Consider the following 15,197-nt stretch of genomic DNA (forward strand, 5'->3'; position numbering starts at 1 on the left):
ACTGTTAAGATTTAGAATTACTTCTGTTAACATGTGATAATAAAAATTTGTTCTGTGGTATGTCAAATTGCAATCTCTTTGTCCTTTTTCAGGTTGAACTGGATCGTTTCCAAGATACGAAGAGACTTCTTCATGACTATTATAGGGCAATGGAAGGAAAAATCCCAACAGAAGGCAATCAAGATTTTACTAGAATCCCATTGTTAGATATTATTAACGGAGAGCAGAAGGAAGATCAAGATGAATCAATAAGGTAGAAATGCAGTGTAAAATTGAACAAATAGAGCACATAAAATGAACAAAAAGAATGTGCTGATAGATTTTTGGAATATATGGAATTAGATGTGTGTATATTTCAAAGGATGGAGAAATAAGAAATTTTTAACCAGGGATTATAGTCAAATGATGAATCTCAAATAATTTCAGAGGTTACATTTATCCCTCATTTTTGCTTATTTACCTGTATCATATTCACCAATGCATAACTGAATTGCAAAACATTTTAAAAGCTGCCTCAGGGGGAAATCTACTGTTATAGAAATGTTTCTTTCTTTCCTTTATATTGCTGATGGCTTACAGCACAATCCTCACATATGTAAAGTATTGTTGTGGAACATTAGTTGGTTTAAAATTTGTTTCAATAAGTAAAATTAAATGTTATCAATTTTATGTAAATGTAAATATAATTAAGTGTTATGTAATAACAGATGTAAATCAAAGCAACCTACAAAGATGTCCCAAACTGAATGTCATATTAAAAGATGAGGGATACCACCTGATACTTTCACAATATAGAAAATGCCATCAGCAATAACACCTGATTTTTTAACTTAATTAGAGTGAATTAAGAAATTATCTGAGTAAAGTGTCTGAATGTGGAATTCACCAGCAGATCACACAGTCATTTGAAGTAGTTCTATCCATCTGTTATTATTTTTTAGCTGTTACACTTAAACTGGACCTTTTTCTGGCCATGCACACACCTCATCACTTTTGGTCATAAGGAAAGTTCCTCCCTTTTTTTTGCTATTGCAAATTTTGAAAATACCAATTCCATTCTTTCAGTGCTTTCTCCTATGTAGATATTGACACTTTTTATAAAGCGGTATCTAAATTATTCCTTATATTTTATTTTTGAGGATTCCTCTAGTTTCTTGGAAACCACATTCACGTGGGAATACAGAGTCAGAAAAGAGTGGAACTAAGACGAAGGGTCTTAAGGATAATAGGTCTGAAGTGACCATTTGCAGGGATGATAAAAATCTTGTTATTGATGCATGGAGAACAGCAGTAACAGCAGTATCAGATATGGTATGGAATGTTTTATTTACTTAAAGATTTCTGGATTGTACAGTCTAAGCCCCCCCATTCAGTAGGCAATCTAAACTCATCATCTTTGCACTGTTTATCTCAGTTTCATATGTCTTGCTCCACCACTGATATTTCCATTTAATATGTTTGTAGTTCTATGAGGAAAATGTTGGAGTGTTTGTTTTCAGCACCTCCATATTTATAACTGAGCCTTTCATTCCATTACTGAGAAATATTTCAAATGTTGCCTCTATATATCTTCTTCCACGATAAACTCTTCTCTTATCCCTCAATAGAAGTGTGAGAAGATGGATTAAGTTTAATCCTGTGATGCAGTGTTTGCTCAAACCTTTCACATGTTCAGACCCTATGGTTACATTCTTTTTTCTATATAGCTTAAAGTAAATTAGGTAAGATTTTCAAATGGTTGGTTTCTAGGTTAGATTTTTGTTTTCTCTTTGATCATTTAAAATAAATTAATTTCTGCCCCCTTATCATGTAGCTCTAGGCTTGCTTTGTGTACTGTTGATTCTCGCTTTTCAAACATTTTCCTCAAGCACAGACAGTGACTGCAAGATTTAAATCCTGGCTCTGTCTTGCGGTTTTGCTGCAGAATTTTATTTTTGATAAATAATCAAAATTTAGTCAATTAGTTAAAATATTTCCTGTGGTTTTTTTTAATGTGTCTACTTCTCATGAAGTACTTTCAGCAAGCATAAGCTATTTAAAACAGTAGTTGCACAGAGCTGATACTATGTACTGTACTATGTGTGTCTGTGGTGTCAAGGTAATAGCTGAAACAGAGTTTAGAGAAATGGAGGAAGAAAATGAACGTCAGCTAAAACAGAAATCTTCGAAAGCTGCACCCAAACAATCAGGCAAAGCGGCTGGGAAAGAGAGCAAAAATTCCAAAAATGCACCTTCCAAAACACCTGCTAAAAAAAAAGGTATTTAAAATGCAGACTTTGTTTTAGCAGTGCTTGAAATAACTGAAATGTAAATATATGAATAATACAGAAATTAATAACCCAACACATTTAATTTGGGTACAATTTCTCTTTTAAAATGTGACATCAGCATAAAAACCTGGTAGTGATAAAGGAGGGGAAAGGCATTTGAATGGCAATTGCATTTATTCAAACATGTGTAGTTGTTATATGTAGAAATAAATATTCTAAATGGGACGTGAATATTATTTTTTCTTCATGTTCTGTGTTGGAATGGAACAGTAAAAGCTAATTTATCGAGTAAAATAAATTAGGCCTACTTGGCAGCTGAAGTCCTAAAAAAGAGCAGATTCCTATTGAGGTAGGTCTTGCACTTAGGCCTGGCAATAATCTGTCCCACCAGGTGAAAATACAAGATTTATTTCCAAGAGAGAAAAAGCAGGCAGTATGCTGGAAGAAATTGGGGCATACAAGGCTGTTTATACATTTTCTGACAGCTATTTCCTTGGGCAGATAGTAGGTTATGTAATCTTCACCTTTTGTCTGCAATATGTCATAACTTCATTAGGAAGCAAGGCCTGTAGCCTAAACTTTTGTGTCTTTTGTTTAGATATTCTACATAGCAAGAGAGAAGTTTGGGCCCTGAAATTCTTATACTCCAAATGAGAAAGCTGTAACTGCAAAGTTATTGTGCATAACACAGTTGACTTTTTTTCTTTGAGAGAAGTTTCTTTTGCATTGTGCTCAGTTCTTTCTCTCTCTGGTTATTTGTGCCTATACAGAGTGAACAGAAGCTTAGCCTTGCAAATACTTAGCCAATTGTGAGCCCCAGGGAGCCTTAGGCTTCGTTTAGCATCTCAATTTAGCCAAGAGAGTAGCAGATTTTCAGTCTTCTAGAAGTTTCGTGATAAAACTCAGCAGCTGTTGCATGCTAGTTTGAAGTTTGTGGATTGTTTATTGGAACCAAATTTTTGTTCAGACCTGGTACAAGATTACCGGAAATTAGAAAACCAGAAATGCAGCTAGAAAGCTGTGCATTCTTCCTAGTAGGAGATGAGGTATGAACTGATGGATTTGTGACTAAAGTATTGACTTTGATTTCATCTCAAATGCAGTGTTACTGTAGTGTTCCTAGAACAGAGCTGTGGGCTGGTAACAGAGTGATACAACTTACCACATATAGTTTTATCACTTCTAGAATTGACCATTTGTTTTGTGTTGACCTTATGTATCATGCAGATATCATTATATTTTTTCTGTAACATCTCTGTCTGCTTTTCTTCTAGGATAAAGTAATCACAAATATTGTAATAATGTTAAGTAATAGTAAAAGTTGTGTGGCTACAGAATTCCATGCAATCTCTAAAAACATGATAAAATACCTTTACAATATCTGTTCATAGATAAGTAAGTCAAAACAAGGTGGAAGTGCAGGTCTGAAGGGGCATGAAATAACACATCTCCGTTTTCTTTCTGTTTGGTGTTTTGTTTTGTTGTTTTGTTTTTGTTTTTTTTAAGTAGTAGCATAATTCTTTTCACTTCTTTGATGGTAATTACTACCATAGCATATTTACTATAGTTTGCTAAACTTGAATTTATTCCAGAAGAAAAAAGGTATTATTCAAAAGACATTTATTTATATTCTGGTTGCAATAGGTAAATACTTGGGTAAAACAGGGCATTCTGACCATCTAGGATCAAATGAGAGGCACACTTATTCAGTCATGATTTTCCATATCATATGGAAATACATTTTAGGATGTTGTTTAACCAACTTTAGTGCAGTTGTAGGTGCTGAGGTATTTATATGCAGTGTTAACCTTAGCATGACTTGCAGATTTGAATCACATTTGGCAGCTGAGTATCCACTTTTGCATTGTCATAAATGGTCACATCAAGTAAGGTGAAAAATGTAATTTTTCATGATACACAAATTTTTCATGATACACGCAAATCCGAAGACTGAGAGGTCTGTTTTCCTGCAGGAGCAAAAGCCACTCCAGCTCCTATAGATCCAGAAGAATTAAGGAAAGAAGAACTGGCAGTTAAAATAAAGCAAGAATATTTCAGTGCCTTGAAACAGGAGGGTATGTTGCAATTTGTTTACTTATATTAGTAGATGATTTTTATTCCTAATTTGACTAGTATGCTAGTCAATACTAACCAGAGACAGTAGGCAAAATGGATGGATAAGAAGGAAAAAGAAGGAGAGTCAGTCATGTCTGGAGAAATCAGGAAATAATTTTAGTGTAGTAATCATCAGTCATTCTGTTGTGAATATACTAAAGGTAGTAATATGATTTTCATTCCTTTTGTCTTCTTTTTCATTTAATCTAATTTAATTTGTCATGACTAAGCAAATATTCATTCTGAGAGAAAAGATTTTGCATAAGTTGTTACTCACACTTCAATATTCAATTGAATTGGATTCAGTATTTGAAATGTTTTGTTCTGGTAAAGAATTTTTTGGCATATTTCATTGATTTTTTCTCTGATTCCCTCCTCTTCAACCAACATGGGATTCAAGCTGTAGGGCATAGATTTTGTTTGTTCTTCCAAACTGCTTTTTGGACAGACTCTTCCAAAACTTGCATATTGTTCGGTCATTCTGTCTTATCTTCTGTCTTATCTAGTAACGTTCAAACAAAATGTCTCGTTTCAGCCAAAAAGAGATGTCTGAAGAAAGGAAGGCCCAAATTAAAAATGGTTTGAGAATTTTTTTTAAAGATAGGTTTAGACTAGAAGAAAGACTGTTTTGTCATAAAAGGGAAGATGGAACACAGCTTTTATTGATTCTATTTGGCAACAGTTGGCAAGCCCATCATCATATGGTACCTCTTTGGTGGGCTAGCTATTGCATAGTATTTTATTATGAAAAATAGAGGGCAAACAGCAGTTATTGAACAAACCACAAACTCATAAGGCTTCTTTAGATCCAGTCAGACCAAATGCTTGTACACCTATGTCTTTGATCATGGTTTAATACGAAAGCAGTATTAAACTTTTCTTTTATTCAAGAATAAAAATTCCAAGATCTTGGGATAATGAGAATAGTAATAACGTTGAAGATCCTAATTGCATGAAGATGAATTTTAGTATTTCATTAACGTTTGTTTTCCTTGACATTGCTTCATTTTCATCCTATATTTAAGAAAAAACCCCAAGAACCTAAGGATGGCTGAACGTGTTGACCTATATTTCCTATTTGCACAGGCACATAGCTGGCATTTGAGAATCGTAGTTTTGTTTGCAGCTTTGTTATCCAGTTACCTTTCAGAAACTCGTGATTTTCATTTATATAGATACATAGAGTCTAGCAAAGGCAAAGATACATAGAGTCTAGCAAACTATACTTGTGTATAGTTGCTAAGTTTGTAACATTGATTTAATATTTAATTTCTCTGTTGCATCAATGTACCTTGCCTTTTATTCTGTTAGTGTTAAGAGAGCAGTTTTATCAGTCATCTGAGCAGTACCTACCTCTGAAAATACAGGGAGACAAAAATTGTCATGCACTTACCTCTGTAACATACCGATAGCAGCTGCTCAAAGAACTTGTACAGAAGCCACAATTTTATCAGCCTTAACTGTACTACAGAAAAGTGACTAGCCAGGCAGCAAGTATCCTCTAAGGTACTTTTAGTAAAAGCAGTTAAATATGCTGAACTTTAGGTGCTTAGACTGAGAACATTCCTCACATTTTATAAATATTATTCATTATGATTTTACCATTTAAACAGAGGAAGCCACAAAATCTCGGCTAGAACTTATAAAAGAAAAAGCTTTAGCATTTCTTGAGGATCTAAAATTCAAAGCAGAAGAGGCTTATAAAGATATGGAAGATTGGCTTGGATCCATCTTCTTGGAGGAAAAATCAAGGTAACATGTATCAATTTTAAACAGGATTTTTCTTTCTTTTTTTAAAGTCTTGATTAAGGTAGTAAATTTAGTTGTGTCTGAGACGGAAGTAATTTAGAAAAAAATGTAGAAAATAATAATTTCATGTAGTTTTATCTTAGAAACCTGAATGGTAGTAACTCATTTCTTGGCTGATTAAAAAGTTCTTCTTGTAGCTGTAAATGTAATTATCATGCTATGCTATTTTTCTTGACTACAGATTTAGCAGATCGCTAAGCAGACAATCAATTATTCCACTCATTAGAAAGCTCTGTATCATTTCAGTATCTTCTTTCCTGGTTTTTACGCACCCTGGAAAATTCCATCTGTTGCTCTTATCACCACATACTACATTTCTCAAAATTATTTCATGGACCGTAAAAAAAAGTTCTCCTTCACAGTTTTTTTCTGTCCTAGTGAATAAAATGTACCTGGGTATATCACATTAGACTATCTGGCACAGAATGACCAATGTCTGTATCATTAAAGGGCTTTTCTTCTCTAAAAGAAAGGAGTGACTGCCTTTTGCAAAGTATTTCTGGCCTGTACTAACTTTTGAATCATACCTGGGAAAGTGCTGCTTGATCCATGTCAGGGCATGACCAAGAAGAGAGGCATAAATGGAGGATGTGAAGCCTTTAACAGGCAATAGCTCAAAGAGGCAAAGCTTCTTCCTTCCATCCAGTTTTATTTGCTCTCCTGACATGTGCTAACAAAGACACAGTGTTAAGGAATATCATATCCTTTGACCTGACACTCCAAGCCAAGTCTGTGTTCAACATTATAGACAGCTTTCCCCGTATAAATTGTACTCATTGTGCTTGAAAGAGGAGATCATGTGCCTCTCCAGTATGCTAGCCTAGGAAGTGCTTTCATGTTTTTCCATCAGGTCTCTTCTGTGTCTTAGATCTGACTTGGTATAAATTTCTGACTAGTCAAAAGATTTCTTGCAGCCAGAGGAAGAGCAGACTTCATAGTGATTTTGGTAGTTACAGAATCCACACAGAGAGTTTGAAATTCTTACTTTAGGAAAACTTTAAAAGCATAAGCATATTAAAATTTATAGCTACATTATTAACACTATGTATTAAGCTCATGAGTTTCTGCATTTTTGTTTTCAGTGTTGAAAAACTGGTAGAGGTTGCACGACATCATATTGAGAGTTCTAGCAAAATCCTATATGAAATGACTTTAGAAGGAACAGATTTTTTCATCAATAGCGATGTAAAAATGGTTCCTGACCCTGTTCCTGACCCTGATCCTCCACCAGAATTTCAACGCATAGAAACCTCTGAAAGCAGTACTCTAACTATTTCACAACTTACTACCCTTCATAAGCAGTTTCTACAGCTGGCACCTAAAGGTAAGAAATTTTTCCTTATAATTCCTGAAGGACTGTTGGTTATCTACTTAAAATCTAGAGTAATTGGGAGGTTAGTCAGTTGTCTGTATTGTTAAACATAACATTAGTTAAACATAACCTGTTAAACATAACCTGTATTGTTAAAGATTTTACTACAGTTAAAGATCCTGCTACATAAAAAACAAAGTTGTAGTGGGAGGATATTGAAAATGTGAAATAACAGATGATTTGAAAGCTTTTAAAGGGTTTTTATTGTCAAGACCACATGTTTAGTATTCCTCTAACAGGTGTCTCTGTTATAGGTTTTCAGTACATTGTGTGTTGTGCTTGCTTTACTTAAATATACACATTTTAAACTTTTTTACTGGTTGAGAGCTCAGTGAACTCAGGCTATATTATTTTAAAACACAATTTTAAAATTATCAGTATTTTCATGGAACTATTATAGAGGGTCTATTATAAATATTAACCATTGTATTCTTCAAGACAATGTGTGCCTGTTGTTTGGGTAATTTGCAAGCATTAGGTCAAACATGTAATTTTTTTTTCCCTTTAAACATGGATTTTTTGTATGTCTATCCCCTAATTATGGGAACTTAAGGCTTAGGATGCCTAAAAAGACTTGGAATAGTTTCTGGGACTGTATAAAAGTTACAAAGTAATTTAGGTAAGGCAGCTTTAACTGAGATGGAAAGTAGTTACACATGTATTTGAGAGTGTTTCATTACCAGCGTTTCATATTAAAATTATTATTTTAGTATTGTTGCCACTAAGACTTTGAAATACAATGTGTAAACAAGTGCTTACAATTCAGGATCTAACTCTTTCAGTGTAATAAGGCCACAAAGGCACAATGAAGTCGAGTTTAATTCTTTATTGGGAAATTATTTTCATGTATATTTATAGAGCAATTCCAATTTCCTTTTGCATATAAAACTACTTTAGGGAGAAAGATACTTACCGTCTTCCCATAGAGAGATGCATATTATCTTATCTCTAGGGTAGGAATGTAGATGTGTGTGTAAGCATTTCAAAATCTTCTGTAGAGACCTATTCTGCAGATATAGTAGTGAATATATAATATGACAGAAAACTAAAAATCTTTGTGTTTGTAATCATTTACAGTACTATAGAAGTGAAACACAGAAACCAGTTTAATTGGTATTTCCATTAAAAAGGGTTTTTTTCAGTTTTAGATCAGTCATGATTAAGATACTTAAAACAAAAAAATTTTGTCTATTACAAGCTTTAATATTCTTGACATATTTAGGAGAGAACAACCATTTTCTTTGTAAATTTGTTATAATTAGCAAGAAAACAATTGAAGTCTTTATCATTCTACAGTACTTCCCTTTTGATAGTATTATATTCACTTAAATGACCCAACATGACTTGTGTGACTATCTGAAAAAGGGAATTTTTTGCCTTAGCAAAAATTTGCCTTAGCAGTCCTGAGACTGTAAAAAAATGCTGTTGCTTATTCTCTGAGACAATGGGGAAGAATTATTGTTTAAAATAAAGTCCCCCATGTATTTATCTTCTGTTTGGTGACTATTACTTTTTTTAGATAGCTGAATTAGGATGGAAAGCACAAGCTGTGCAAGTCATCTTTAAAATACTTCCTCCCAGTCTCTTACACATTTTTAAGACACACTTTTAAGGCAGCATAAATCACATCCTAGGTTTCCTAAGGTGACCACTTCACTTCATTATAGACTCCTTTCTTTCCTAAAACATCAGGAAAATTTTTCATAGGCTTCTGTCTCCCCTTTTTCAATAGAATGGTCAACAGAAAATACACATCTCAGTAGTTAGTCTCTCACTGAACAAAAGAGGAAAAAACACTAAAGCACCCAGCACAGCAGCAGTGAAATTGTTGAACAGCATCTCTAAAGGAGATACTAAACGGTAACAAACAAGCCCCTGCCTTGGAGAACCTCCAAACAAATCTAGATTTGCTACCAAACATGTTATTTTTTCTTATTCTTACCCACCCCAGCATATCTCTCAGCATAGTGGAAATTCACATAAGAAAGCACATGGGGCATAGGCTATTGAGCAAGTCTAAATAGAATAAACCTAGCAATCTGCTTGTACTAGAACAGAAGTAGTGGTGAATAATAACTTTCCTGAAGTTGTTCTGAAAATTGGAAATTAGGCTTTTCTAAAGCATCATGGAGATTACATGAAGCATATTTTTACCTAGAAATGGAAGGAAACAAAGAGCAACAAAGGAGGGGTGATTATATTAGAAGAAATTAACATGTAAACAGGTTTGTCACAAGATATTTGATAATTGTCAAAAGGAAATATTTTGAAAATATGTTTAATAAATTTCCAAAATTAAAGCTGAAAGTAGAAGTGCCAGTATACTTTAAAAATGTTTGCTATTCATTGAAGAATTCTTATGAAACAGTTTTGTGTTTCCTAGGAATCTAAAGTTTTAAAGAACTGCCGATTCTTCACAGACAACTTTGTGCTGTCCTGCACACTTGGCTCTCCATGGAAGCAAATTATTCTCCATTCTAAGCACCAACGGACAAAAAACCAGCCTGTGCTGGACCTTCCTACCTGCTGACAGTCTTTCATTTGAGAAAAAAGTTTATTTCTTGTTTTATTATCCTAAGTGCTATTGCCCAAAGTCAACATAAATCTGCACTAATTTATTTCACTAACTCATTCATCAGGTTTTTAACAGTGCTTTAATACATTACCTTCAGAGGGCTTTTTCGTAGGAAGAGCTGTGATGACTCTTAAATGGAGCTAATAACTTTCACCTTTTTTATTTTCTCTCTTACAGTCTTTTGAATGCATGCTTTTCTTATCAACAAAATCAAAATATCCATTAGATCTCATCCCCTTTGATTCCCTTGAGCACTATGATCTTCTATAACCACATCTTATCATTTCAATTAGCGCAAATATGGAATGTCTCTGTTTTCTTCTAAAGATGTTTTGCATTACCAAGCAGATCAAAGTAGATTCTATGCCAGATTTGTTCTCTATCTTATGACTGAATCACACAAGAGCATTTTAATTTTTTTTCTTTTTCACAGGCATGATCCTTATGAACCTTCAGTTTAATTATAGAAGTGATTCTATAATTAGATAGAATAGAGACCAGTCAGGTTTAAAAAAAATCTATATGCAATAACCAAAAATGTTTAAAATGCTTTTTTACAAAACTATCAAATAGTCTGCTAAGATGTAAACATAACAGACAAGAATGGCCATATTGCATTGCTGTTTGTTTTCAAATTGTGAACTTATGAATTGAATTTTACTGTATTGGTAGATTTGGAGCAGACAGTTATATTAAAGTGTGCATGTAGCTCAGCTGAAATGTTAGCTTTTCAATGTTATATTTTACTAAGTCAGGATTACATGATGACCCTGGATAATATCTACAGATTATGCTTTCTTTCCCCAAGCATTGTTGTAGAAACAATTGAAGAATAGTAGTTGCCTGACTTTGATGCAAATAAGAGACTGAAGTCCATATGAGAGCATAGGAATAGTTTCATCATCTCTAACTTATATCTTTTAAAGACTATTTATCTTCAATGTGTTTTTTTAAGACTTGAAAATATGAAAGTTTTAAGTTTCTGGACAGAGGAAGTATCTCTTTCTAGGTGAAAACTTAGTAATTCTATCAATAGTTTAATTTATAGCTCCTGTTATGTCTCTTACTAAGTCATGTATTTTATTTAATTTCAGAAATTTGTGGAACATATTTAACATGTTTGTATATGTTTTGATGTGTTTGAATACATAAATATATATATTTAAGATTTCAGTCAGCATGACAGAGGACCTCACCCCTCAGTACATCTGTGCAGCAACAAAAATACCTTAATTCTCAGTGCTTCTAATTTTAAAATCCCAATTCTTGCTATTCAATGAAGATTGGACATATAGCAGTACCACTAATTAGTGAATAAATTATGCAAATATTTACAGTGAAATTGACTGTAAGGAGTGATGAGTATATGAACAACTTGGATGAAAAGTATCATGTTTTTGAAACTCCCTCCTATCTTTTTCATCTAAGGGTAAAAATATCCCATATTACTAACTTTTAGAGTCCAGAAGTTAAAAGAATATAATTCAGCCCCAAGGGTTTATTTCACTCATTCATCCTTATAAAATTGCTACAGAGTCTGGTGTGTAATTTGCAAGGGATTATTATTGAAAGCTCTAGTCAGGAACTGCTATGGAAACATTTTTCTCAGTGAAAATGGAAGGGAATATTAATCTGTTCAAATGTTTTGATAAAATTTGATGATGAGGGAATAAATGGTAACATAATTCTCATCTCTAGCATAAGTTTACAATCTCTTAGTATTTTTTTGCCTGTGTAAGTGTATAATCTGAATGTTTAATAGATATTTACTACTTCATCACTTTATGGGAATATTTTTATACAGTGCGTATAGAAAATACTATACTGACTGGTGTATCATCAAATAGTCTCTTTTGTATATCTGCCTTAATAACTGAGGCATAGTGATTGCTCTTTAAATGTCACAGGTTCCATTTAAAATGTCACAGTCCTGGTTGACAGGGTGTAGTGTAAACTTACACTGCTGTCATTCATAATGTTCTTTTTTAAATGTTTTTTTTTTCTGTTTTCAGTTTCGCGAGTGATCATAATATCTTCACTAAATAATTTTTTTGCTTTTTTTTGAAGTTCTGCACTGTTTATTGAAACATGTGAAAGCTTGCCAGTCACTGTGTGTATCAGGGAATGATACTGCCTTTTAAGAAGATTTTAATGAAAAATAATTCTACCTAAGATAGCTTTTCTCACATTGCTTTTCTTCTTGATCTCATTTGATAACAAACTTAATGTGAAGAAGTTGTGTCATTAGTTGCTTCATATGTAGTAAAGGCTGGCTTCCTTTTGTATCCTCTATTCTTTCCATTGCATCACTGCAACAGATCCCACCTTTTCCTATATTCCCAGTTTCTCCATGTCAATTAAAAAAAAAAAAGTTGGAAATACTGAAGGCCAACCTTACAGGGAATATTATCCCTGATAGTGTATCACAGGTCTACTTTGATCCCTACTTCCCTAATCACCAGCATATTTCTACAGGTTTCCTTATGCCTAAAGAAGCAGGAGTCATTCCAGAGGTGTTAAAATGTTTCTGTCCCTTCTACCCTTTTTTACTTCTCAAGTTGCAGGTCCAGGTTCCCAGCCCTCCACCTCTTTTTCACCTTACCTTGTGGTTTTGTGTCTGTCTAATGAAGTTTTTTAATCTTTACTGTGTGTTAGGAATATTTCTCTTCTTCTTTTCGGTTCTGTTTATGGTATCTGGGCACATGTCAGAAAAACCTCCTGAGACAGTTCATTTTGCTGTCCATGTGGACCACAGCTGCTACCTCAGAGTTTTCTTTACAAGAATTATTCACAATGTAAATGTATTTAAATTGCATGTTTCTTACTTCTTTTATTTATATTATGGTCTTTCAGGATGCTTAGAGTAGAATGGAACAAACTGTCACTTTTTTCGACAACGGGAACCATCAGTTCCCACAAATTATATAGTATATGTATATATAAAAATTTGCTCTTTCTTCTAAAGCAGAAGAGAGTGGCATACAAAAACTTTTTCTCAAGACCTTTTAAAGCACTAGAAATAGCATTACTCTCTGTGATTAGCTTAATGTACTCATTAATTTTGGTTCTTGACGTACACATCACAATAAGGAGGGAGAGTCAGCTTTTAGGTCATCTGCAGAGTGTTACTTTTGTTATTTCCCAGTGCACAAATAGATTTCCCATTTTATTGCTTCCATCCTGCCTGCATTTTCTCTTGCTTATTTATTGCTTTCTTTTTGAAGTCCTAAAATTATGGCAATGGTATACTAAAGAATCATTAAATTACTGGCCAAAAGTAAGAGATAAATGGGATCTAGAAATATAATTTTTAAAATGTCAGCCTATGGGATTTGCTCCTGCAAAATACAAGGGTGACCATCTTCAGAACAATTTGGGGAAAGTTCAGAACAATCTCAGTGCATTAAGAATGCATATACAGTTCTGAAAGCAGTAATAATATCATTTGCAGGCAAACACATTTTAAGAAGATCATGTCAGCTACTACATAAGCATGTTAGGCATTCTGTGTCAGGTTTTTGATTATGTATTTGCAGGCTTGCTCCAAGTTAACATTTCTGCTAATGCCAGGTATGATGGACATTATAATAAGTTTGTGACTTCAGCAGTATTTTCTGAAGACATTTTGCCTAAAAGACCATTCTGAATTCCTCTTCATAACTTTGCTCTTCCCTGTTTCAAATCAGGCATTGATGCTGCTGCACTTCATGGGTTGCATACTCTGACAAACTTCAAAATCAAAACTGACCATTTCTTATAAGTATCCTTGGTAGCCTTCAATTAATTTAAGAGTAGGTCTGCTTTACTTGTTCTCTTTCATGGTTATTCATTTCAAGTCACACTCTAGTCTCAAATTAACAAGATAAAAATGGACAAAAAAAGAAAAGCTACAACTGATAGTTTATAAAATAAAAATTAATTTATATTTAGTTATTTCTTTTTAAATTATAGCCATAAAAGCACTGAAGCAATTTAAAAGCAAGACTAATTCTTCTAGCAACAGAGAAGTTGGTGACAGAGGGAAAGAGAAGAAAGATTTGGAACGTCAGAAAACAAAGCGGAATCACCAGTTTCCAAAAATATGGTTAACAAAATACTCCTGGTTAAAATACGATGATGAAAGAGGAATAATGTTTTGTGTACCATGTCGTAAACATAATATAGATTTGGGGGAAAATATTCATAATTTTTGTTCTGGCACTGATGACTTCAAACTTGAATTTATAAACACACACCAGAGTAGTGAAGCTCATGCTTGGGCTACCTGCATGGAAGCTGCCAGTTCTGCTTCACCAGATACAGCTTCTGCTGAGCAGATGTTGAAGAGCATGAACTCTATAACATTGAGGGGAGTAGAAAATATTTTTAGAAGATACCATGCTATTGCTAAATCTGGCTCTCCCTACACAGACCCTAAAGGAATGGGCAAACTGGATAAACTTTAACAGGACCTTTCTCAGGCATGTCCTTCTGAAGACTTCCATACAGAGGCAGAACAGATCCGTCTTCCCATTCCTGATTATTAATTGCACAAATTAGTCTTCCCATAACAAATACTCTTACAGACAGGATGTGATTAATACACCTCACAGTTCAAACTACTTTTTATTTCCCTGTAAGAATATTTATTTGTAAGGGTTGCAATAAGATTACTGTATCTTGATTTTTAATCTAGGAGCTGAGAATGAGTATAGTTTAGAGAATATATATTTTCATAATCCTACATATTCTAAATGCACCTTTCTACTTGATAATTTCAAAAGGTAAAGCATACCAGCAGAATTTATTTCTACCATCAAGGAAATAGTAATGATTTATATAAAAAGGTAGCTAAAATTACATCATTAAAGACCCTTCTTGGTTCCTCCAACAGCAAATGAAGATTTACTACAGGTAATTTGGGAGAAATGAATATGAGGTCATTCACCTTTGAATCAATCATCTGCTAAATCAAGATAACTCTACTTTCAATATAGAATGTATGTAGTAATACAATACCCCACTACCTACTGTACTCCTCAGCTCTGCTCTGTACTGTGCTATGCTATACCACACA

General features: G+C 33.7%; 1 protein-coding gene across 1 annotated transcript in view; it reads left to right on the forward strand.

Moving 5' to 3' along the window:
* The window catches only part of SPEF2 (sperm flagellar 2), a gene marked incomplete at both ends in the record, with an annotated part of 98,676 nt that overhangs the window by 42,009 nt on the left and 41,470 nt on the right, over nt 1-15,197 (forward strand). The window contains 7 exons of the mRNA XM_084224692.1: nt 93-253; nt 1,140-1,311; nt 2,099-2,258; nt 4,244-4,345; nt 5,999-6,137; nt 7,277-7,518; nt 14,093-14,566. Coding sequence (XP_084080818.1) covers nt 93-253; nt 1,140-1,311; nt 2,099-2,258; nt 4,244-4,345; nt 5,999-6,137; nt 7,277-7,518; nt 14,093-14,566 — 1,450 coding nt within the window. The remainder of the gene's footprint in view (nt 1-92; nt 254-1,139; nt 1,312-2,098; nt 2,259-4,243; nt 4,346-5,998; nt 6,138-7,276; nt 7,519-14,092; nt 14,567-15,197) is intronic.

Source organism: Fringilla coelebs (assembly GCF_963513975.1).
Source record: "Fringilla coelebs genome assembly, chromosome: Z".
Lineage (NCBI taxonomy): Eukaryota > Metazoa > Chordata > Aves > Passeriformes > Fringillidae > Fringilla > Fringilla coelebs.